The sequence below is a fragment of the Hippopotamus amphibius genome, chromosome 17 (genome assembly GCF_030028045.1).
Source record: "Hippopotamus amphibius kiboko isolate mHipAmp2 chromosome 17, mHipAmp2.hap2, whole genome shotgun sequence".
In the NCBI taxonomy this organism is placed as follows: Eukaryota; Metazoa; Chordata; class Mammalia; order Artiodactyla; family Hippopotamidae; genus Hippopotamus; species Hippopotamus amphibius.
In genome coordinates this window covers 51781108-51803696 of record NC_080202.1, presented here as the reverse complement: position 1 = coordinate 51803696, position 22589 = coordinate 51781108, and the positions used below count along the sequence as shown (strand labels likewise).

Genomic DNA, 22589 nt, shown 5'->3' with positions numbered 1-22589 from the left:
GACCCTGGAAGAGCAGGCCTGACCCAGCTAATAGTCCCACAGAAGGGCTGGTTCTGCCCCCAAGGTGATCGGGGAACGTTTTCCCTACACTGACACTGGAGCCAGAAACACTCACTTCCTCCTAAATGTCTCCTCTTCTTTTTTCTTGGTGAGCTGCACAGAGTGAAGTTTACCCTCTAAGTCTTTTATCCTAAAAAGAATCAAATATTAGTGGACAAAGCAGATAAGGGGCTACAGCAAAGCCGGCCTGGAATAAGCCAGAACAGGCAGATGTCTCCCAGCTGGAGTCCAGACCACGACACACGTTGGCCACACTGGCCGCGTCCACCCACGGGAAGGTGGGGAGACCCCGCACCGGGCATCCTTCATGGCAGCCAGGTCCCTGAGCTCCCAGTCTCTGCGCTGCAGCCTGTCCTCCAGCTCTGCGTTCGCTGCCTCCGCATCGTGCAGGGCCTCCGCAGCCTTCGCCCCGGCCTCTCTCAGGGCCATGAGCTCTTTGTGCAGCAGTTTAATCTTTGAGAGGGAAAAATTCAAAATGACAATATAAATGAAACAAACTGAGGGGTTAGACGTGATCATTACCATTTTATGAGAGCTGGAAGAGAAGAAAGACTGGAACCTGAGAAGCAATAAAACAGTGAGAGTCTCCTCACACGCTCCCCCAGCCTTGAGAGCATGGGCCCCATGTGAGTCCACGTCGCACCCCAGCACCTGACTCGGGCATGATTTGAAAACTGGAATCACACAGGCAGGTGGAGCTTTTAAGAACATGGCTCCCTGCTGAGTGACCCCACTCAAACCCCAGCCACGTGCTCAATTTTTAAATAGCTTCTCTGGGCCTCAGCTATAATGTAGAGGTGATGGTACTGCACCCCCATATCAGTTCTTGTGTATAAGCTGAGATGCCCTCAAGGGGCAGGTGTTCAGGGGATAAGAACCAACTCATGGCAGCTGGAGGTGGGAGCGGGGCACGCCCTGGCCCAGCTACCCTTGCCTCGCACCCCACGGGAGTGCCGACTGCACTGTGAGGCACAGGTTGGCCCCACACATCCCACCTGCCCCCTCTCCCCTGGTGCTCAGTAGCCCCAAAGTGGCCTCGTGGGGGTCACCGTGGGGCAGTCCCAGCAGGCTGGTCCTGGGTGACAGGGGCAGCATTCCTCCAGGGGGCAGTCAGGGAGACTCCGCAGAGGGGTCAGGTGGGGCCTGGTGCTATCCCCCAGGACTGCGGCCCTGTGAGGAGGCTGGTGGCCTGGAGGAGGGACCTTGCCGACTACTAGGGCAGGGTGTCGATCTTATTCGCACCTGGCTGGATGCTACCTGGGTGTGACCAGCGGGGGCAGCAGGGCCAGGCCAGGCGTCAGTCCTGCTTCCTTGTCCCCTGAACAACTCCCCCTCCCCTCCAGGCTGGTCCCCATCTCAGTGCTAAAGGCCAGACGTGCGTGCTCCTCACATGTGCCCTGGCCATGTAGGGCCAGTGCTTTAGAGAAACTCTCTTCAAGAGGGGCAGCCAGGACCATGGCTGGGAGCACCAGCTGCAGACAGGCCTCCTCCTGAAAACAGGGGGACAAGGGGCCCCTCCTCACAGGCCCATTCTGAGGTGTCATAGGAGCACATAGGCCAAGGACAGGGTTTGCGGGGTGGTGGTTTCTCCTTGGGGAGGCACTTCCTTAAGGCAGGGGTAACTAGACCTGGACTGGTGGCACCAGTGCTCCTCTGGCCGGGCAGAGTGGCCATCACTCCTGATCGGGGCCCTGGTGGGTGCAGCGACAAGCATATCACCTCCATGCCACCCCTGGCTCCAGGTGGCAGAGACCCTGGCCCACGTACAAAAGGGGAGGCCTTCATATGAACCCTAACTCGCCAGGGGCTTCTCATTTCCACTGAGGAAATGGTCACAGTCTGGGGGCGCCCGATACCTTGAGCTCGTGTGCTAGGACCGTGTTGCTCATGCTGTCAGCCTGCAGGCGGAACGCATGCTCCCGCTTCTGCATTTCAGATTCAAACTCCTGGAGCAGCTCCTGGAATGAAAAAGGGCTGGTGGTGAAAGGAGCACAGCGGGACCAGCAGAGACCCACAGGCATGCCAAGGGCAGGAGGGATGCAGAGGCCCTCGTGGAGGACGTGGTCAAGAGCACAACTGGGACCTGTAACATCACACGAAGGGCATCGGAGGGCTTACGTTCCCACCATGGGTGTGGGTTTGTCTGTTTCCCCTGCGGTCCTGTGGGGTTTTGCTCTGCACAGACAGAGCTGCTAGTGGACCCACAAGGAGAGGCACCAGGCCCATAAACTCGGAACCACCCCCTCAGCAGTTTTGTTGGTTCCATCTTTGTCTCTAAACAACACGCCACTCTTCCCCACCAGTCCTCTGTGCTACCTGCCAGCTTCCTGAGCAGTCCCACCCCACACGCCAGACATAGTGCTCATGGCTCCACTCTCCTGGCTCTGCAAATGCCTCACGCACAGGCTGAATCCAAACGTCCATAAATTATTACAACAATAAAGTGATTCACTGCTCCTTCAAAGCGAATGATTATGACGGTTACCATCTCATCATTTCTCCCCAAGTTTTCAATTCCCTGCCTCCCCCCTACCCCCCTACTTCTCTGCCTTGTTCCCTTCTGTTTCCTGAGTGGTATCTGCTCCCCAGGACACACCCTCAGACATGACCCTTTCTTCTCCTGGGGTGCAGTCCCTCCAGGGCCCTCAGTCTCCATGCCCATCCAGCTTCTCCTTGGGCTGCCATCCTGGCCTGCCATTCACAACTCCCCCAGGCAGTCCCCAGGATTCCTTGATGCCCTCTTCCTCTCTCTCGGTTTATTCCTGCTGGAAAGGACCTCCTTCCCTGCCTCAAGAGCTCCCAACAGGGTGAGAGTTCTGGGATCCTCTGCTCCAATCGGTCTTCTCCCAGGAGGTTGGAGCAGGAGCTGGCCCATGTCTCTCAGGCTCATGGGCTTTCATGTGAGGCTGCCAGCTTGGCCCTGTGACTAGGGTCACCCAGTCTTGGGGACCCAGCGAGCCCACCCAGTTCAGGCCCCCATTATCGCAGCAGCCTTTTCCGCTCCATCTCTTGGTTCTCAATATTCTGAACTCAGAAGGGAAACAAAGGCAGCTGAAGGGTGACCCCTCGGCGCAGACCCACAGCCGAGCTGCACAGAGCTTGCTCAGTAGTTACACTCTAAGAACTTCCAGAGAGGCTGCTGCCCAGCCAGAGGCATCCACACCCTCATGCTCCAGGGCCCCAGGCTTACGTCTTTCCTCCAACAATGCTGAAGAATTTGTTGCATGTCTTCTATCCCAAGCCATGGTTGAGGAGTTGGGGTCAGGCTCTGCCTCTGCAGGTTGTCTGTAGCATCTCTTCTTTGTTCCTCTGAAACACCTTTTGCTCATGGCTCTGGGGGCCTTTCAGTCTGAAGTCCCCACCCAAAGAGGCAGCTACACCATTTACTTGATACTCTGAACACTTCCTGTTCTCTTCTGTGTGTTTCTGGAATTTGTATTGCTGGATGACTCCTTGATTTATCCTCCATGTCTCTTAAATCTTCTCTTGGATTTTCTGTGTCTTTTTTCCATTTTCTGATTTTATTTCTTTACATATACTTAAAAAAATATTATTTATTTATTTACTTATTTATTGGCTGTGTCGGGTCCTAGTTGTAGCACACAGGAACGGCACACAGGATCTTTCACTGTGGTGCAAGGCTCTTCATTACGGTGCATAGGCCTCTCTCCAGTTGTGGCGCTCAGGCTCCAGAGCACGTGAACTCAGCAGCTGTGGTGCATGGGCTTTCTAGTTGTGGCATGCAGGCTCCAGAGTGCGTGGGCTCTGTAGTGGCTCACGGGCTCCAGAGCGCATGAGCTCCGTAGTTGTGGTGCTCTTAACCACTGGACCACAGGGAAGTCCCTATTTCTTTATACATACTTTCAATTGTCAAAATCCTTTCTTGTTCTGATTGGCCCTTCCTCCTGGCATCCTGAGTTACAGATGCAAAATACATCCATGAGGGCACTGATCACAGGAAGCCCCTACAGTGTGCTCTGAGACACTGAAATTGAAGATATAATGGGATGAGTGGTTGGCCCTGTCCCCACCCCATTCCCAAAAGGCTCAAGTTCTCATCTAGGGGGAGGCACACAGAGCAGCCTGTGGGAAGGAGGGAGACAGCCAGCCCCTGCCCTGGAAGCAGGAAGGTGGCTACTCTCCCGGCCCATCCTCCAGGATCGAGCCAATAGGAGTTGCAGGATCACTGGCACTGCCTGTGGAGCCCAGGAGGCCATAGCACCAGAGCCATCCACACAGACAGCCAGACCAACACAGACAACCAGACGTCACGCGTAGGCAAGCCTAGCACAGGCAGGGCCACACGGCCCACCTTGCTGTCTCACACCTGAGCTGATCACACAGTGGATCAGGAATTTAGAATCACTGTCTCAGGAATCATCACTGTCCTATCCAGGGTCATTTCCCCTGTTCCTCTGGGCCTCTTCTCATGTTGCTGGCATTTCTCCGTCTTGTCATCCTGCCTCAGTTATATGCGTCTACTCAGGAATGAGGCAATAAAAAGTTCCCTGGGATGCTGAAATTAAAAACACCGGCTATTCATAAGAGACTGTTACGAAAAGGAAAAGGGAGAAAGCACAGAATGGGAGAAAAGAAAAATTTTTTTTTTTGGCCACACCACACACATACAGGATCTTAGTTCCCAGACGAGGGATCGAACCCACACCCCCTGCAGTGGAAGCACAGAGTCTTAACTGCTGCACTGCCAGGGAAGAAAATATTTCAAATATATATACCTAAGGACTTGTTCCTAGAATATATATGAAGAACTCTTACATATCAATAAAGACAAATAACCCAATTTTCTCAAGTACAAAAAAACTGAACAGATACTTCACAAAGGATATATGAACGGCCAATAAGCATGTGAAAAGATGCTTAAACTTTGATCAACAGAGCTAAGTACATTCAAACCACAGCAAAACACCACTACACACCCACTAGACTGGCTAAAAAGAAAAAGATTGACAACATTAAGTGCTACCAAGGATGGGGAATGACTAGAACTCTAATCTGCTGCTGGTGGAATGTCCTCAAAGCAGGCTGCTGTCCTCCAACCACCTTGGAGGACAGCTTGGCAGTTTCTTAAAAAGTCAGACACAGCCTTAGAACACATCCCAGAAACTGCACTCCTGGTTATGCAGCCTGCGTCCATTCAAAGACACCAAGAATGCTCCCAGGAGCCTCATTCAAAATGGCCCCAAACTGGAAATGACCCAAGTGTCCAAAATGTGCATCAACAAAGAACGGAAGCAGACCGGCACCCCCACACCACTCACAGCTCCAGCACCAGGAAGGAGCAAGCTGCCAACCATATGTGCACCTGTGCGCCTCGGACACATCACGCTGAGAGAGACGTCAGACAAAAGCGGCAGGAAGTGGGCCAGTGGGGCTGCCAGGGGTGCTGCTCCCCGACTGCAAAGAGGCACATGGAACTTTGGATGGCAGGAAAGTTCTGCCTTGACTGTTACACAGTGAATATCTGCGTTAAACCTTGTGGAGCTGCACACCTAACGTGTGCATGGACTGTAGGAAATTACAGCTCAGTGAAGTTGAGTCTTTGCAGAGCCGACTGAGGGCGCTGTCTCCCTATCTTTAGATCTGCACTGCAGGCACCAAGGCCCACACAGCCACCTTTCTTCTCCCCATGGATAATTCGATTTCTGTAAAGAAACTGTGCTGAGCTTCTGCTTGGGGAAGGGCACTCCATCTGCACATGAGTGGGGGCAGCTCGCGGCCCCAAGTACAGACTTCCACCTGCACATGCATGGCCCCTGGCGATCGGAGGCCTACGCTCGCTGAGTCTGTAGGGCCACTGTCTGTGTCTCCCACAGGCCCCCTCCCCCTGCTGCTGCATCCCCCCCGCCTCCTGGGAAGGCACAGACTCACTCATCCCTGGGCTGAGGCCCTTCTCCTGCTCCCGTCACTGCTGTGGGTTGTCACTGTCCTTAGTTCTTTATCGTCCTGTTTCCAGTGGTGACAGGAAAGCAGACACGCGTGGCTGATGTGCCCTTTGGACGGGAGGTCGGGATATAGATGCAGCAATCACACAGTGAGGGACACAGTCAAACTGAAATGCATATCCTGGAAAGCACAGCATGTGAAAAGCACAGCAAACTAGCAGGTTTCCAGCTTTCTAACAAAGTAACGAGGTCCCTGTTTTTGAAGAGACTTGGACAGACTCAGTTACCTGAAGGAAAGGGTCGGGGAGGCTGAACTCAGCCTGAGCGTGCTGGCAAGAACAGGCGAGTCTGCCTCCTCCCTGCCATAAACGCACAGCAGGCTCTCTCCCCTCCTCTGAAGGTCGAGGGGGGCTCTCAGAGACATCACGCAGAAGTACAAGTGAAAACATACATTTTTTTATCCCTTGAGAAGCAAGATGAAGTATAAGGGGCCTCATGAGTAACCCTGTTGGGATCATAAAATGAAAATCACGGAGATTCACTCTTAACTCTACAAAACACCGAAGCGTCTGGTTTCTGCTCATAGTTCTGCAGGCTGTGGCCGCCAGGGGGCAGGAAGCCCTCGCACAGGCAGAGCCTCGCCCAGACCAGCGGCTAAGCTTTTGGCGTCCTTGGTGAGGAAACAAGAAACCCACCGCCCCTGCAACGCACTGCTGCGCTGCTGCGTCCAGGTCCACTTCCCAACCCCACTTCGCCCCAGAGACACGAGGCTCAGGCTCGCCTCCAGACCACTCTTCTCTTGCTCCTGGGGGCCCCTCTCCTGCTAGTCCCCCACCCACTCCCCTGCCCTGTGCTGATATCCCCTCACCTTCCCTGTCCTCGAATTCAAGGTTCAGCCTGGATGGCTCCTCTGTCTACAGTCACCCTTTGGGGATGCCCCAGGCTCCCAGCTCTGTGCCCTGTGACCCACCCCCTCCGCCCTGACCTCCCAGTGCATCCACCTGGGAGCCCAGGAGCCACCTCCTACGTGGCCTGACCAAGCACCCTCCCCATCCTCCTTGTGTGGTTCCAGGCACTCAGCCCCAAACCATACGTGTCCTTGGTGCCTGCCTCTCACCCCATCTGATCTATCAGCTGTCTAGGTGTATCCAGAACCTACCAGTGGCTCAAGCCCCCCACCTCTCACCTAGGGCTGCAGCAGCCTCCTCATGTCTCCCTGCATCCCCAACCCCACAGTCTGTCCTCAACCCAACAGAAGAGGATCTTTTAAAAACTCGACTTGGCCCCAAGAGTTTCTCACCTCACAAGCCCCTAAGAGTTTCTCACCTTACTTGGAGCAGAGGCCATCTTCACGAGGGCCTGGGAGGCCTACGCCACCCCCACCTCAGCCCCCTTGAACTTGAACTCTGATGCCAACTGAAGACTTGGGCTCACAAGTCCTCTTCTCAGGGTGCCCTTCCTGACCTGCTTATTAAAACATCAGCGTGCCGCCCCCTGCTTCCCTATGTCATGCAGGTGACACCCCCAGGATACTACAGCCAGAGACTGTACTCTTCAGGTGTCCACTGTGCCCCCACGAGGGCAGCTCACTCCCAGGGCAGATAGGGCCAGTGCTCAGCCCCAACCCCAGGGCCCAGGAGGGTGTCTGGCAAAATCTATTTGTTAAATGAATGAATAAATCAATAAATCAGTTTCTTCTCCAGTGGCTTCTAATCCTGTGCCTGCTAACCAACAACGAAAAAACTTACGTCCACAGTCTACAACTTGCAGACATAACATTAAACTCAGCTCCTGTCATTTTATATTTCTTTTTTGAAGACAAAAAATCATTATTAGCATTGAATCAGTTCTACTTTTGAAAAGTCAATACAGAACACAAAGATCTTCAGAAAAAGGAGACAGGAGACCAGCCCAAAGGAAGCCACAAAGCCGATGAGCACATAAGGCCCTTCTTTCAGTCACAGAGTCGGGTGTGGGCAGCAGAACCTCGAGGCTGGCATGGGCCCCAGCTGTCCCTGAACCACACTAGGCAGCAAAGGCCGCCCAAGTTGCCAGCAGCAGCCCTGGACAGAGCCCACAGCCAGAGAGTCCAGACGTCAAGTTTCCTTCCTTCCCGAAACAGGGCTGGTATAAAAATTCCCATCTAGCGGTGCCCTCCTTGTGGACACGAGGGCTCAAAGACTGAACGAGCCTGAGTCACAGCAAGGGCTCTGAGTGTGGACAGGCTGGGAAAACACCCAGAGACCCAGCCCAGCGACTACAAATCCCACCAGGGTCACTGCTGCCACTGACTGCCCTGCTAACTGGGACAATGTCACTGCTGCCCAGAGTCCTTCTGAAACTTCTTTGGAAGGGACTCCAACGTCACTTGAGGAAACCTCATGACTTAGATGAGTCACAGCTGCTCTTTTCTTGATCACTCACGCTCAGTCCCCAATGACCTTGGACTGTTTCCCAAACCCGCCCATAACGGACAAAATTCTTTGGTCCCTGAAGACTCCAGAAGAAAATCTTCTGCCGGAAATTTCAAGAGCTCTAAAGAATGTCCTAAGCAATGGTGGCACTGTGGACAGTAAAATTCAAGCTTCCAGAGGGGAACGAAAGGGCAGGACCTCCTCCTCTGCCGGCCACGGCTGGTAGATGCGGCCATGCCTGAAAGCTCAGTCACGAGGACAGTTGTGTCCCTGGGCACCTTCCATCCTGGTGGGCACAGCATGTCAGGATAGTGTCCTACCTCAGCGCACCAGTGCTGTGCTATGGGGAGGAAGGCAAGGCAGTCAGGCCTCAGTCCACCAGCTGACAGGTCTGTCCTCCTTGAGAACTGCTGACCCCAGTGCCTAGAAAGGAGCCAGCACAGGCAGGCACACCATTCACACCTGCCCAGTGGCACGTCCACTGGGAGACCGGGCGCCAAGCTCAGAGCTCCATGGCTCAGTCAGCATCACCCCGAGGAGGGCGGAAGCGAGGACACAGGATGACTTCTAGATCCAGCTCCTCTCCAATATCGCAGACACAACCTAAAAATAAGGCGTGAGTCGTTATCCTGCGGCACGATGACATGCCTCAGAGTTCACACACTGGAAGCGTCTTGGACTCAAATTACGCCTCTGCCACTTACGGAGGGGGATCTTGGGCAGGTTACTTAATGTCTTGACCTCAATCCCCTATCTGGACAATGTAGAACGAAATCGTGTCTCTGTTGTGTTGAGCAGATAAATTCACACACACGCACAAGGAGCTTCATGAGGCAGTTTCCATAAACACCAGCCACTGCTATGATGACACAAGCTCGGAGCGTCCTGGAAGAAGACCAAGGGGACCCAAGTCCTTGCACACATGCAGCCCTGCCAGACATGGACTTTGGCCATAAGTGTGAAGGATATCCCTCACCCAAAGCCCAACATAGCTGAGTCTCTCAGACGTGTAGGCTGAGTTTCAATGACACCAAGGAGAAATTCTGGTGACGGGTTTAAGTGTCACCTGTCAGTTGACGCATCTATATTTAAACTTACGATCATTTATTGCTTTGTTGAAATACAATTATCACAATTTGAGCTCCCAGCTCTTTTCTATAGTAAATAACTCAAACTTTAACTTCATAATACTTTTTTCTAAAATAAATAAAAGAGGAAACATTTATTCATTTCCAAGGAAAGAGACCCTGAAGGAGTTACGATAGAGGAAGTTTTATACAACCCCATCACATTTCCCCACAGATCACCATAAAGTGGAAATCTGTGATCCCAGGATACCATACGGTTAACAAAATGGTCTTTTCCACCTGGTACAATTTTGGTTTCAGAGAGGGCAAGCAGGGCAGGCACCTGAGGAGGACCTGGACCCCATGCCCTACCTGCCGCTGCAGGGCGAGTTCACCGTCCAGCTCCTCAAGCCTCCTTTCCAGCTTCCACTTCAGGTTGCCATACTGCTCCCGTTGCTGGTCCAGCTCACCGTTCCTGTCACTGTGTGAAAAACGCAGCGCTAAGAAAAGTAACACTGAATAGTCTCCAAACTACAATTTGCAGTGTCGCCTTTGCAAACATGAGGTGACAGGTGATGCTTCACTTTTGCAGGGGTGGCTTTGGTGGGACCCAGAGGACCTGCATGCTGCACCTGGACAGGTGACTGCCTGCAGAAGAGAACATGACATGGGATCTAGGCTCTCTAAACACAATTCCCAAAGTGCCCAGGATACAATCAAAAGTCACCCGTCATACTGAGAACCAGGAAAATCTCCACTTGAATGAGAAAACACAATCCACAGATGCTAACACCAAGATGACACAGATGCTGAAATGATCTAACAAGGATTTTAAAGCAGCCGTCATAAAAACGCTTCGACAAGCAATTTCGCACAGTCTTTGGACAAATGGAAAACAGAAACTCTCAGCAAAGAAAAAATAACAAAGAATCAAATGAAAATTTGAGAACTGAGAAGTACAATAACCAAAACAAAGGACAGTCTGGTTGGGCTCAAAGGCAGAAGGAACATGTTAGAGAAAATAACCAGTGAACAACAGAAGTTACCTGACCTGATAACAGAAAGAAATAGACTGAAAAAAAATGAGCAGAGCCTCAGAGACCTGAGGGATGAAACAAAAGATGTAACATTCACATGGTTGTCACAGCAGTCCCGGAATGAAGGAAAAAGAGGGTAGGGCCAAAAAAGTACTTGAAGAAATAATGGTTGAAAATGTCCCAAATTTGGTGAAAAAGAGTGGGGAGAAGACCTGAGGAGACACTTCACAAAACAATGTAAAGCACACTTCAAGGCTGCAGCAGAGCACGCAGCTGAGGCCTGTCTTTCCTTCTCACTGTGAGCAGAGCCCACAGGCCTGACAACAGCTTCAGGGTCTCTGTCGACTTGCCTCAAGTCTACTTAGTTTTGGACTTAATATATATTTCACATCATTAGAATAATCATAAGCTAAAGTATGTTTTATTACGATGATACAGATTTATAATTCATGGGAAAAAATTCCAAACAATTAAACCAGTCTCCACTAATTTCAACCATGCTGGGACCCAGAAAAAGACACCCACGTGTGGCCTTGCCTGCCTGCCTTCGACAAACACGGGGCAGGTGGGCACCAGGCGGGAGGCGCGTGGGTGGCAGAGGAGTGGGGTCTGCTGGTCCTCACCTGTGGACCCGCTCCAGCTCCAGGCGGTGTTCCTGCAGCCTCTGCTGGTACTGCTGCTGCAGGTCCTCCAGCTGCCGGGCCTCGCTGGTCAGCGCCTGCCTCAGCTTGGCCACCTCGATCTTGAGCTCGCTCACCTCAGCTTGCCTGGCCTCCTCCAGGCCGCGGGCCTGGGCAAATGCCGCATCATAGCGCTCCAACTCCCGGTCCCGCTCCTCCAGCACCTGCAGGTTGTAGACAAAGTCCTCCCGCAGGCGTCTCAGCTTCCCCTGAGCCTCCTCCAGCCGGCGCTGCGCATCCTGCAGGGCCGCCTCCTGCATCTGGGAGCGCTGGGCCTGCAGCGCGCGCCACTCCTCCTCCTTGCGAGCCAGCAGGGCATTGAGGGCCTGCTCTGAGGGCGGTGGCAGCATGTCGGCAGCTGCAGCAAAGAGAAGGCGGGCATCGGGTTCACTGTTAGGGACCCTGTCTTCCACAACACCCGCCTCAGATCCCCATCTAAGTGATCGCTGTCACCAAAGCAGGAGGATGCTCTGGCCAGTTACCAGCTGTCTGGTCACACCCCGAGTTTTGGAGAGCCAAAGGCAGCTCCCCTAGGGTCCAGCAGGGCAGGGGCATAGCAGGCCCAGACTCCAAAGGCTCTTCCTACCTCATCCTCATCCTACAGCAGAGGGAACAGACAATAAGTGCAGGATCACAGAGGTAAAAGAAGAAGGAAAGACGGAGTGCTGTTTGCTCACCTACAAGAGCTAGGTTCTTTAAAATAGTTTCATGAAGTGCTCTCTCCATGTTGCAAATAAAAAAACGAGGCTGCTCAGTAGCTGAGCTGTGACTGCTCCAGGTGGCCCCTGAGAGCCAATGGCCCTTCCCACCCCCACGCTCTACTCCAGGAGCTGGAACACAGGCTCCTGGAGAGTCACCATCCAGGAGCAGGCTCCTCTGTTCTTGTGTTTCCAGTCAATCATGCACTGATACTTTTGTAAAACACAATAAAGTGCTAAAAAAAAATTAAAATTAAAAAAACAAACAAAAAAAATTAAATTAAAAGACAAAGACATAATACACAACTCCAATTTTTTAATTATTAGATTCAAGAGCATAAAACTACTTTGTCAAATTGCCAAGAAGTGTCTGAAGACCTCTTGCTTCCCATGTCCGCCAAGGATGGCCCACACGGGGCAGGGCTGGCAAGGTTGCTCCCCACCAGGGCACCTCTGCGACTGTCCTGATCTCATCACCGGGCAGAGAAGGGGTGGATTCTGATGTGTAAAACTGCTTGCGGGGGTGGGGGTGTCTCCCGGGCTTGACTTATGCAATGGGCCCCAGGCCATGGGTCAGGCCCCACCAGCTTCACAACAGGCCCAGAGGGTATACAGGCCGGCACAGGTGCTGCTGGCATCTTCTGGGGGCAGAGGGCGGCATGTGAATGATGCCCGGCTCTGAGAGCGCTTTTCCAGGAAGGCCACGTGGGGTCTGTGGCAGGCATCCAGCAGTGACTTTTGTGTATCATTGTCCCCAAAGAATCCGAAATGTCTGATTCATTTTAAGTGGGTCTTTTTTAAGATGAAAAAGACAAATTGTCGCACGTCAACTCAACCCACAGGGTCAATACACATTCATGGAAACCCTCCTGGACAGAGCGAGATCTGAACAGGAACAAGATTACAAGGGCCTGTGAAGATACCCTGCAGGTTGCGGAGGTTCCATGTAGCCCCTCCTGGGGGCACCAGCAGCATCAATACTGGTCCGCCCTTGGTCAACATAAAGCAAATATCCATAGACAAACTCAGAAACAGGAGAACCTGAGGGTCTTTTTAAAAAAAAAAAAAAAAATTACATTTATAGCACACACTCTGTAAACCAGAAAGAACACTACTTTTTTAGAGACATGAAGTTCCTTTCACTCCTGAAATTACTGATAACAAAAACTAACAACAGTTCTACAATGAAACCTCACTTTCTAAAACCCAGTGGAAGTACAAAATGAACAAATTTTTCATTTTACACAATGCTTTGATGGCATCAGGTTTATTGTGATTGAACTCTTCGTGGGACCTCGACTCAAACATCTGCAAAGCTGCTGCCACCAGCACTGCTGTCCTCAGACAGCCCAAGTCTTGCTCAGTTTATGAGTTGTGAACTCTTTGCCCTGTGAAAGGTGATCACTAATAGTAGAACACATAAAACCCTAGAGAAAGGCAGCAAAAAACCCCAAAAAACTAACCCCCACACACCCCACCAAAAAATTATCTATGTAATCGAAATTATTACTATAACATCTTGGTAACAAAATGAAAAAAAAAAAAGGTAAAGGAGAAATTGTCAAAATGGTCTCGGTTAGTATTTACTGACTCCCAGAATATTCTGTCAGGACTAAAGAAACAATAAGGGTGCATTTTCTGGAAGAAGAATGTTACGTGCTGCGCTACTCCAGTGCACAGTGGGAACACGAAACAAGCTTTTTAGATATTCGTTTCTCTGACCTCAGCACAACAGTGCTCAGAACATAGAAAGCAAAATAAGAAAACACAATATGATGACATTAGGATTGGGCAATAAAGACCAGGGATTATTAAGTATTGAGCCATGCAGCTCACTAAGGGCTTGCTAGAAGGCAAAGCACAAAGGAAAACAGGATCCATCACAGGATTTGCATCTTTCATAAGGAAAAAGTAAGGCAATTTTCCAGGTGAAGCCACTGGCACTTAGATCTACATGAATTCTTTATGTAGTTCTTCCTACAAGGGCAATGAATTGTGCAGGACAGAGCCTGGCAAGCTTTCTCCCTTTACGGGCCAGTCGGTAAATATCTGGGGCTTTGTGGGTCACAGGGTCTCTATTGAAACTCCTCAACTCTGGCCACGGAGTACAGAAAAACGCATGGGCTGAGTCTGACCCACAGGCCTGCTGTGCCGACCCCCTGAAACTTGCGCAGGGGGTGCTTTTATCAGCACCTGCGTGACAAACACTATCATTTCTTAAGGCTGGTTCTCGCAGTCCCTAATCCTCAGGGCTCCAAGATGGACTCAATCTGGACACAAACATCTGCCCACAACCCTTCCCTGGTGTCCACTGGGGGTGCGGGCCAGCCTCATGGAGGGAGGAGACACACAGCCTCATGGAGGCACTTCCAGCCCAGCCTGTCTCAGGGTGACGGCACCAGAGAAGAGGAGCAGAGGGGACGCCTGTGCCCTGCCTCAGAGGGAGATGGCACAGGCACCGAGAGGCTGAGAGAGCAGGAGGAGACCGCAGGGCCTTGTGGTGGTGTGATACAGTAACAGATACAAACACTGGTCTTCATCCACAGTTCCTGGTACAAGGCTCTTGTGACAGGAGCTATAGGGGCATCTTCAGTTATACTTAGGCTGAATCAATCACCAGTGCCTAATGGTTTAATCAATCAGGTTTAAAAATCCTGCCAGGTGGTCCTCCAACCCAACCCACAATCTGAACAGGATTGGCAAACAATCTAGGCACAGTCGCATTTCTTTAAGGGGGTTACTCACCCAGAAGACATCGTTCAACCCCCAAAACTCAAAACCCAAAACCTGTCTCTTTGCTCCAAAACGAAACTAAGCACCGAAGGTCAGTGGTACCTCCTTGGGGAAATCCAGAGGATGGTCCCTGGAACAAATAGAGCAGGCAGCTGCTCCGACTGGTCCACAGGCTTTCAGTGCCAGCAAGAGGCTGACCAGCCACAGGCAAAACGTCCCTCTGGACTTACCTCCTGGCTGGCAACCAGGTTCCCTTTGCCCCCCACACAACAAGCCTCGCTGAGACACCGAGGTTTGCAGCAAAGAGGGTGTTTGTTCGCAAGATAGTCAAGCAAAGAAAATGGATCTCAAATCTACCTCCCCAGAGGCAAGGGGCTCGGGGTGCTTATGGGATCAGGAGTGAAGAAGCAGGGCGGCCAGAGGCGTAGGGAGTATGAGGAAAGGCGACTGAAAAAAGGTTTGGTAACCAACGCGCTCAGGTGTACTTAGGCTGCAGGCCTCTGCACGCTTTGAGGGGGGAGTTTTCAACCCTCTGATATCAAAAGCAGACACTCCTACACGCCCAGTTGGAGGGTCAGTAGTCCTATCCAGTCTTAACTGGCTCAGCTCGAACTAGACGCAGCTGACTCCAAGTTCCTAGAAAATAACTCAGGCAAACATCTTACTGTTTAGGCTACATGCTGCTCAGAGGACATGCACGTCTTAAAACTACCTTGATTAGTGAAGGCAGATGAATGGGTTTGACTAGTTATTACAAACTGTTTGAAAAGCATACATAAAAATCCCCGAGTGACCAGGTTTGGAGAGCTTCTGGGCTAGTGAAGGCGTGGAGATGGGGAGGGCAGGACGCTGGACAAGCAGGCATGGAAACTCCTGGCCCCTCCCACCCACCTTACCCTGTACGTCCCCTCCATCTGGCTGCTCTGAGTTGTATCTGCTTATTAAAAACTGGTGATCTAGTAAGGAAAGCGCATTCCAGAGGTCTGTGAGCTGATCTAGCACATTTCTGAACCTGAGGAGAGGGGTCATGGGAACCCTGATTTACAGCAGTTGGGCAGAAGCATGAGGGACAACCTAGACTTGCAACTGGCAGCCGGGGGGGTGGTATCTTGTGGGGCGGGTGCTAACCCCAGGCAGTTAGTGTGGGAACGGAGTTAAATGTAGGACACCCACTCAGTGTCCACCAAGAGTTCAAGAATGCTTAATGGAGGAAGCGCCCCTTGACTGTGGCATCAGAGAGGAAGCAAGTGTTCTGAGTGTGAGCGCAGGGAGGGAGGGAAGACGAACTCAGAAGCAGGGTCCCAATCACGAGGGATGGCTGAGCTCCACGAGTGTCCTGATAGTGCTGTCCTAACCAGGAGGTGGTGGCCTCCGGCAGGGCTCTGGGACAGAGCAGAGCTCCTCCAGGGCAGACCACGGGCACAGCCTGCATCCATCCAGGGCTTGCTTGCCATCTCAAGTTAACAGGGTGCTGACAGAAACCCTGAGCCCACCACCCTCGATTCTGCATGCCCCTGCCCCCTCAACACCAGCTGCCCTCAGTGGCATCACCCCCTCCACCCAGCTGCCCAAGCTAAACACCTGGAACTAGCCTGGATTTCCTGCTGTCTCTCATCCCCCATGCCGCACCTCAGCCACCATCATCCCTCACCTGGAGTCTCATTGACTCCAGACTTGAACTGACCCCTCTGCTCCACACTTGCCCTTTTATGACCACCAAAGGGATCTTAAAAAAAAAAAAAAAAAAAAGCCTAACTACCACCCCCCGACACAAGGGCTTCCCATTCTTCAGTCTACTTACAACACCTGGATCGCCACACTCAGGGCTGGGATGTGCTGAAGAATGCTCCTCCCAACCCGCATGCAGCCTCCTTCCTGTCACTGAGACCAGCTCAGGGATCGCTTGAGGAAACCCCCCCTAACCTTCAACCAAAACTGGTGCAATGCCGCGTAGCCCTATTCAAACTCTCTGCACGGCACTTATCAGGAGCGGGTGGTTTATTCCTTATGTTATCCTTCTTCCCTACACATTCCACATGGTATCCCATACTTGGAACTCCCACACTTTAGAGCACGAGTGCTCTAAAGGATGTACTAAATGGAAAAAACGATCATATGACAATATATAAACATGGGGCTCTGGGGCTACAGCAGGGGAACCCGGGGAGGCAGGTATCTTTGTTCCCCCAGGACCCTTCCAAACCACTCCTCCTCCTCCTCCAAAGGCTTGGCTTCCTTAAAGTACCCACAGCCCTGTGTACTGGGTGGTCTCAGAATTCAGGTGGCTCCACCACAGAGGATGGTGCTGCCTCCGCTGAAGTGCCTGGCCCAGCTTTGCTACGCTGTCCATGGTTTCCCCCACTCCAAAATACCCAAGGACCCTACACCCTGATCACCAGCCCTCTCCCTTCAGATTCGATCACTTTAGATCAACAATAACTTGATCTTTAAGGGTGTTACTGGATGTAGCAAAGAACTACAGGAAAACTAAGGACATTCACTTTAAAAAGTTTTGAATTCAGTAAAAACTGGAGTTACTGGCTTCAAATTCAGTCAGTTGCTAAGTATTTCCCCCAAGTAGACAGCCAAGGGGATTCCCCAGGTATGTCCTGAGGTCACCACACTCTGTTCTGTACCCCAATCCCTGGCACGTCGAAGGAGATAACAAATGTTTGCTACTACTCCATTGAGGATGTATATCATCGTCGTCAGAAAAAAATGACACTAAGTAATGTAAAATTCTCACAGACATAACAAACTTTCTTAAATTCATCCATTTATTCATTAATAAGTATTTATTTAGCACTTACTACATGTCAGGTGCTGTTTCACCTGCTGGAGACATAGGGGGCAGGTCCCCATACCAACAGGTTGTCATCTTCACTGGGGCAAGACAGAGATGCACTGAAACAAAGGGGCACGGGAGGTAACTTCCCACATCACTAGAGTGGCCGGAGGCGCAGGGCTGCTTGGACCAGAGGTCAGGGAGGCCCCGCCCAGAGGGAAAGGCAGGAAGGGGCTCCGCTCAGCATTCAGGAGGCTTACGCATCCTGCTCAGCCTGTGGCCCATGCCCCGGCTGTAAGGCGCCCAGGACCACTGGGAAATCAGGGTGCTAGCAGGTCAGGCTGGCCACCAAGCTCAGGGAAAGCCCGGCGTGGAATAACAAGGCAACTTGGTGACCTCCACAGTTGGGTGTTCACCCATACCAACTGGACATCTAATGGCTGGCCCCCCAAACCCCAACATACGCACAAACCCGGCTGACTACGGTGGGGCTGTGTGAGTGCGAGCTGGTATGTGGCCTAGTGAGTTCTGGGGTCTGGCACAGTCTTGTCAACATAAATCGGCACACTCACAGGCCACCCACGTGCCTGTGCACACTCACAGGCAAAGAATCAGGATTTAAGCAAATACACAACTTTAAATGATGCTGATGCTACTGTGATCTTTGATGAAGTGCCCGTGAGTCATCACTCTGGTCCTTCACAGACAGCACACTGAGGTCTGTGAGGTCAACGGACGGTCCTCCCGCGTCGGAGGACCACCCGCAGGCTCGCCTCTTAAATGCATCAATCACACAGCCACCCACGGCAATTACTCTTCTAGCACAGAAATCTGATCACGTGATACTGTGCCCGTGGCATGTGTCCTTTTCAAAAGAAATCAACCTGTTTGGCACAGTATATGAAGACCCCTAGGATGGGGCCTGGCCCATCTTGCCCACCATAGCTCCCTCTGGACCTCCAGCTGATCCCCAGAGAGAAACCAGCTTCTACAGTGTTTGGTCTGTTGGACTCCAACACCCAGTTGGATGCCTAGTGCTTGTGTACCTTTCCTTTCCACCCCATCACAGGACAGCCTGCCCTGCTTCTGTCACAAATCTGAAAAGCCCCAAGGCTGAGATTAATCGGCTTTATTAAACGTCACAGATTCAAAATCTGGACCCTATCTGTCTGTCAGCCAGCAGGCATCCCCAGCAGGCACCCAGTTTTCAGGAGGAACCATACAAAACTGGGAAAACTGGAGAAATCTTCAGGAAGGGCAGGGGGAGCACACTGTCAACGGTGCTTGGTGCGCAGCATTCACGGTCTTCTAAGAACCAGCGGGGTCAGCAGGGGTTGGGGTTGTACCAGGACCATGCTAGGTCATCTTATCACTCTGATGTTTGCATCTGTAAAACGCTGAGCTTTCTAAACTTTTTTTTTTAATCTAAAGGGGATATTTACCTGTCAGTTCTGAAAGGCACTTGGAAATCCCTGGGTCTTAGGAAGGTGGAAATTACTCCTCATGAAAGCCATGGTTTCCAAAACATGGAAAATTTGCAGGCTGCAAACAAACACAAGCAGCAGAGGCCCCATCTGGAAGACCACCTCAGCTGTGAGTGAGTTTGAATGCAACGCTGTTGTCAACACACTGGTACAGACTACATAGTGGAGTGTGGAGAGCTCAGGCACTCACTCACTCTCTACCCCAAACCCAGCAGTGGTCTGCAGCAGCTGACCCTGACCATGCAGGCCCAGCCTTGTCGGATCAAAGGGAGCAGCATGAGAGAGGCTCAGAAGTCTGTGCATCCAGGCAGTGAGAGGCTCTGAGGTGCCTATTCACAGATAACAACAGGGCCAGGGCTGTGAGAACCCATGGCCAAGCATCTCCTAACGGCCGGCATCATACTTAAAAGAGTTTGGGGCAAAGATGAGTCCTAAGGAACTATGAAAAGGAGCTCCACGGAAGAGAAAGAGTTTTCCAAGCCAAGTCAGTTCTGCAGAGGGGCCTGCCCTGCCCTGGCAGGGCCCCACCTCTCCAGCAAGCTGGCTGCAGGGACTACGAGCCGGATATACAGGGAAGGAGCCTGGGAGGATGATTCTGTCCTTGCCAATCTCACTCCCTGCCAAGATGATCTAATCATCAGAGTAAAACACGTCCAAGTCAGAGAAGAGCCCACAGACTACCCAATCGCAGATGTGACAGTAGCACTAATCACACTTTTGTTCGTCCAACCAAAAACCTGAAGCAATTGTTTTAGAATAAACACTTGACAAGTACTTAACTGAAAAAACATTGCATGACCTCAATAAAACATAAGCAGTTGCAAACTATAAAATTTTCACAAAGGACCATTTGTAAAGGCTGAAAGTCAGTCCCTAGATGCTCACGAACGAGACATTTAAGCACAATGGCTGAGCAAAGAGACAAGCAGAGGTTTACTTTTATCTCCTTCCTCTGAAGGACTGTGGCTCCAGGTGCATTTGGCTTTCCACTCAGCCACCATTCCTAATGCAGAACCCAAATCTACCTCAGTAAGGAATGTTGTCTTACTGGTGCTCTGTAAATATATTTAATAAGCTGAATTTACAAAACATTTTTGTGGGACTTGAAAGAAAGTCCAGAGGTAGCCCATCTCTGGACTCAGGACAGGAGCCTCAATGCTGGCACCCTCTGGAATCCCAGCATGGGTCGAGTGAACTAAACTCAGTACAGGTAATCTCTAAGGGGACCCAGGAGATGAAAATTACAGGCCTATGACCCAAGCCTTTTCTCCTGTCCTTCACTGACTGCCAAATAGTACCCACGACCATTTGCAAAACCTGAAATGAGAGAGATGAGCAGCAGACATCTTAATGACATCACTGAAACTTGCTGGGGGTGGGGGATACTGCTACAGTGAGGACAATATAGTGCTTTTTTTATTTGAATTTACAGCTGCCAAATTCCATTGCCTCCCTCCACCAAAAAGCAAAAAAATGGTAAAATAGAAAATAAGTTGAATAGTCTTGTAGTTAAGAGCTGATACTCTGCTCACTTTTAGAACCACATAAATGTTTCACACACCAAAACTTAAAATCAATAAGGACTCAGGAATTCCTTGGCAGTTCAGTGGTTAGGACTCCATGCTTTCACTGCTGAGGGCTGGGGTTCAATCCCTGGTCAGGGAACTAAGATCCTACAAGCTGTGCACCACTGGAGGGGAGGAGGGGAGGAGGGGACAATCAGTAAGGACTCAAAGTGAAATATAATCAGAAACAAATGAACCTAACTTTATTACAAATTAATAACATAAACACACTAAGACAACTGTATAAAATAGCATTTTGACTATACAAGGAAAAAAACAAAAACAACCACACGCAAATATTATACTCTACTTAAGTAGGTTTGTCTTTCACAGAAGTATGGATTGGCAATACTGAAACGACTTTATATGTGGTCTAGGACTGAGCAAGAAGGTAAATACATTGAGGCATCATATGCCTCCTGATAAGATGCAGAGAAAAACACAATTTCACTGGTAAGGTTTTTCTTACCCAAAAGGCATAACTTAAAAGTAATTATAAGGGAACATATGATAAACACAAACTGAGGGGCATTCTACAGAATAACTGACTCACAAAAGTCAAGGAAAGACTGCAGAGGTGCTCTAGATTGAAAAGTAAGAAGACAAAGAAAGCACGATGGTCCTGGATTAGATCTTGTAAGAGAGTAAAGTCATCCTGGGACATATGCTGAGTTTGAGTAAATCCTCTCCATTAGATCATGGTTTTGTATGTGTTAGTTTCCTCAGTTTGTTGAAATGAACTACGGTAACATAAGAGGTTAACATTTGGCGGAATCTCGGCAAATGGTACAGAGGCAATTTTTGTACTCCTTTTGCAACTCTTTTGTAAGTCTCAAATAATTAAAAAAAAAAAAAAAAAAACCACTCTGCACCACGCTGCCTGGGTTTGCACCCGTCCTCACTGGCTGCGGAACCGGGTCAAACTCTCTCATCTCTGCAGCGCCCACCTCTTCAGGTTCCTGGAAGGGTCGAATAACAACGCCGAGCACTCGAAACAAAGCATGGAGCCAGCGAACGCCTCCAGCCCTCCCACCCCGCCAGCGGCACGGGCGCCGCAGCGAACAGCCCAGGCTGGGCACACGGGTCTCCGCGGGCCCGGCACCACTCTGGCGCCCACAGCCCTGCAGGGTCGGCCGGTGGGCCCCGTGGGAGCGCACCGCGTCTGGCATGACTTGAACGTCTTGGGTTTTTCTAAGGAAAGCGACCCGAGAGGGTGCACCCTCCTGCGCTGCGGGCGCCTAAGCCCCCTCGGCACCCCCACCCCCCGCACCGCCCCCGCGCCTCACCCGGAACGCCGGCTGGGAGCGGCCTCTGGTCCCGCCGCGTTGCTATGGTGACCCGAGTCCGTCGGCCGCCGTCCGGGCGCGCTCGGTAGAGCACTCGGGTCCCGCCGGCTGGAAACGCAAGTCGCAATGCCGGGTTCCGGGTTCCTCTCGCCCCACCCCCGCCTCCGCGCGCAGGTGCCGCCAAGGGAGGAAGGCCTCGGACTATCGCGGGGTGGCGGCTTGGACGGGAGGCTGCCGAGGCTCCCCGGCGCAACGGTGGCCCCTCGTCCAAATGGGCTCTGCGGTCCCGCCCGTCTCTGTAGCGCCGAAGCTGTTGGCGGCTCCGATGGGTCTGGGTGGGGGGTTGCACGGAGCCGGGGGCGGGACTGTACCTGGGAGGGGAGGGGCCCGGGCCGCACCCTGCGCTGGGGGTCCCCCAGGCTGCATGTGGGCGTGGAGCGCATTAACGCGGGACAAACTCCGGAGCCCGCGAGAGATGCGGCGTCACGCGTGGATCCTTGAGCAGTAAAAGACGCAAGCACGGCGAGGGGGCGCCGGGAGAGGCGGACACGCAGTGAGCTCTCTGCGGCCCGGGCAGCGGCGGGCAGAGGCTCAGGATGGCGGGAAGGCCTTTTGTTCTGGGCGCTGTTGCACTCGCGTAGTTGGCTTGTGAGAATTCATCAGTTTGTGTGCACGCATGACCTGTGTGCTTTGGCGTTTGTGTGTTCAATTATGAGTTAAAAAAAGAAACAGGAACGTCCCTGGTGCCCCAGTGGTTAAGAATCCGCCTTCCGATGCAGGGGATGGGGGTTCATCCCTGGTCGGGGAACTAAGATCCCACATGCTGCGGGGCAACTAAGCCCTCCAGCCGCTGCTACTGAGCCCCGCGCGCTCTGGA

The 22589-nt window shown here is 51.8% G+C and overlaps 1 protein-coding gene across 6 annotated transcripts in view; it reads right to left on the bottom strand.

The window, feature by feature from the left end:
• The window catches only part of CCDC57 (coiled-coil domain containing 57), a 124747-nt gene extending 102839 nt beyond the window's left edge, over positions 1 to 21908 (bottom strand). For 4 of the 6 annotated variants that reach the window (XM_057716546.1, XM_057716547.1, XM_057716548.1 and 1 more), the window contains exons 1-6: positions 21713 to 21908; positions 11105 to 11519; positions 9817 to 9925; positions 1917 to 2018; positions 356 to 513; positions 116 to 190 (exon numbers count right to left, since the gene is read on the bottom strand). In XM_057716546.1, the coding sequence (XP_057572529.1) occupies positions 116 to 190; positions 356 to 513; positions 1917 to 2018; positions 9817 to 9925; positions 11105 to 11511 (851 nt within the window). In that variant the 5' untranslated portion in view covers positions 11512 to 11519; positions 21713 to 21908. Of the gene's footprint in view, positions 1 to 115; positions 191 to 355; positions 514 to 1916; positions 2019 to 5949; positions 6141 to 7289; positions 7533 to 9816; positions 9926 to 11104; positions 11520 to 21712 lie in introns of those variants that run through there. The other 2 variants (XM_057716550.1, XM_057716551.1) reach the window with 2 other exon arrangements.
• Positions 21909 to 22589: the final 681 nt, after the last annotated feature.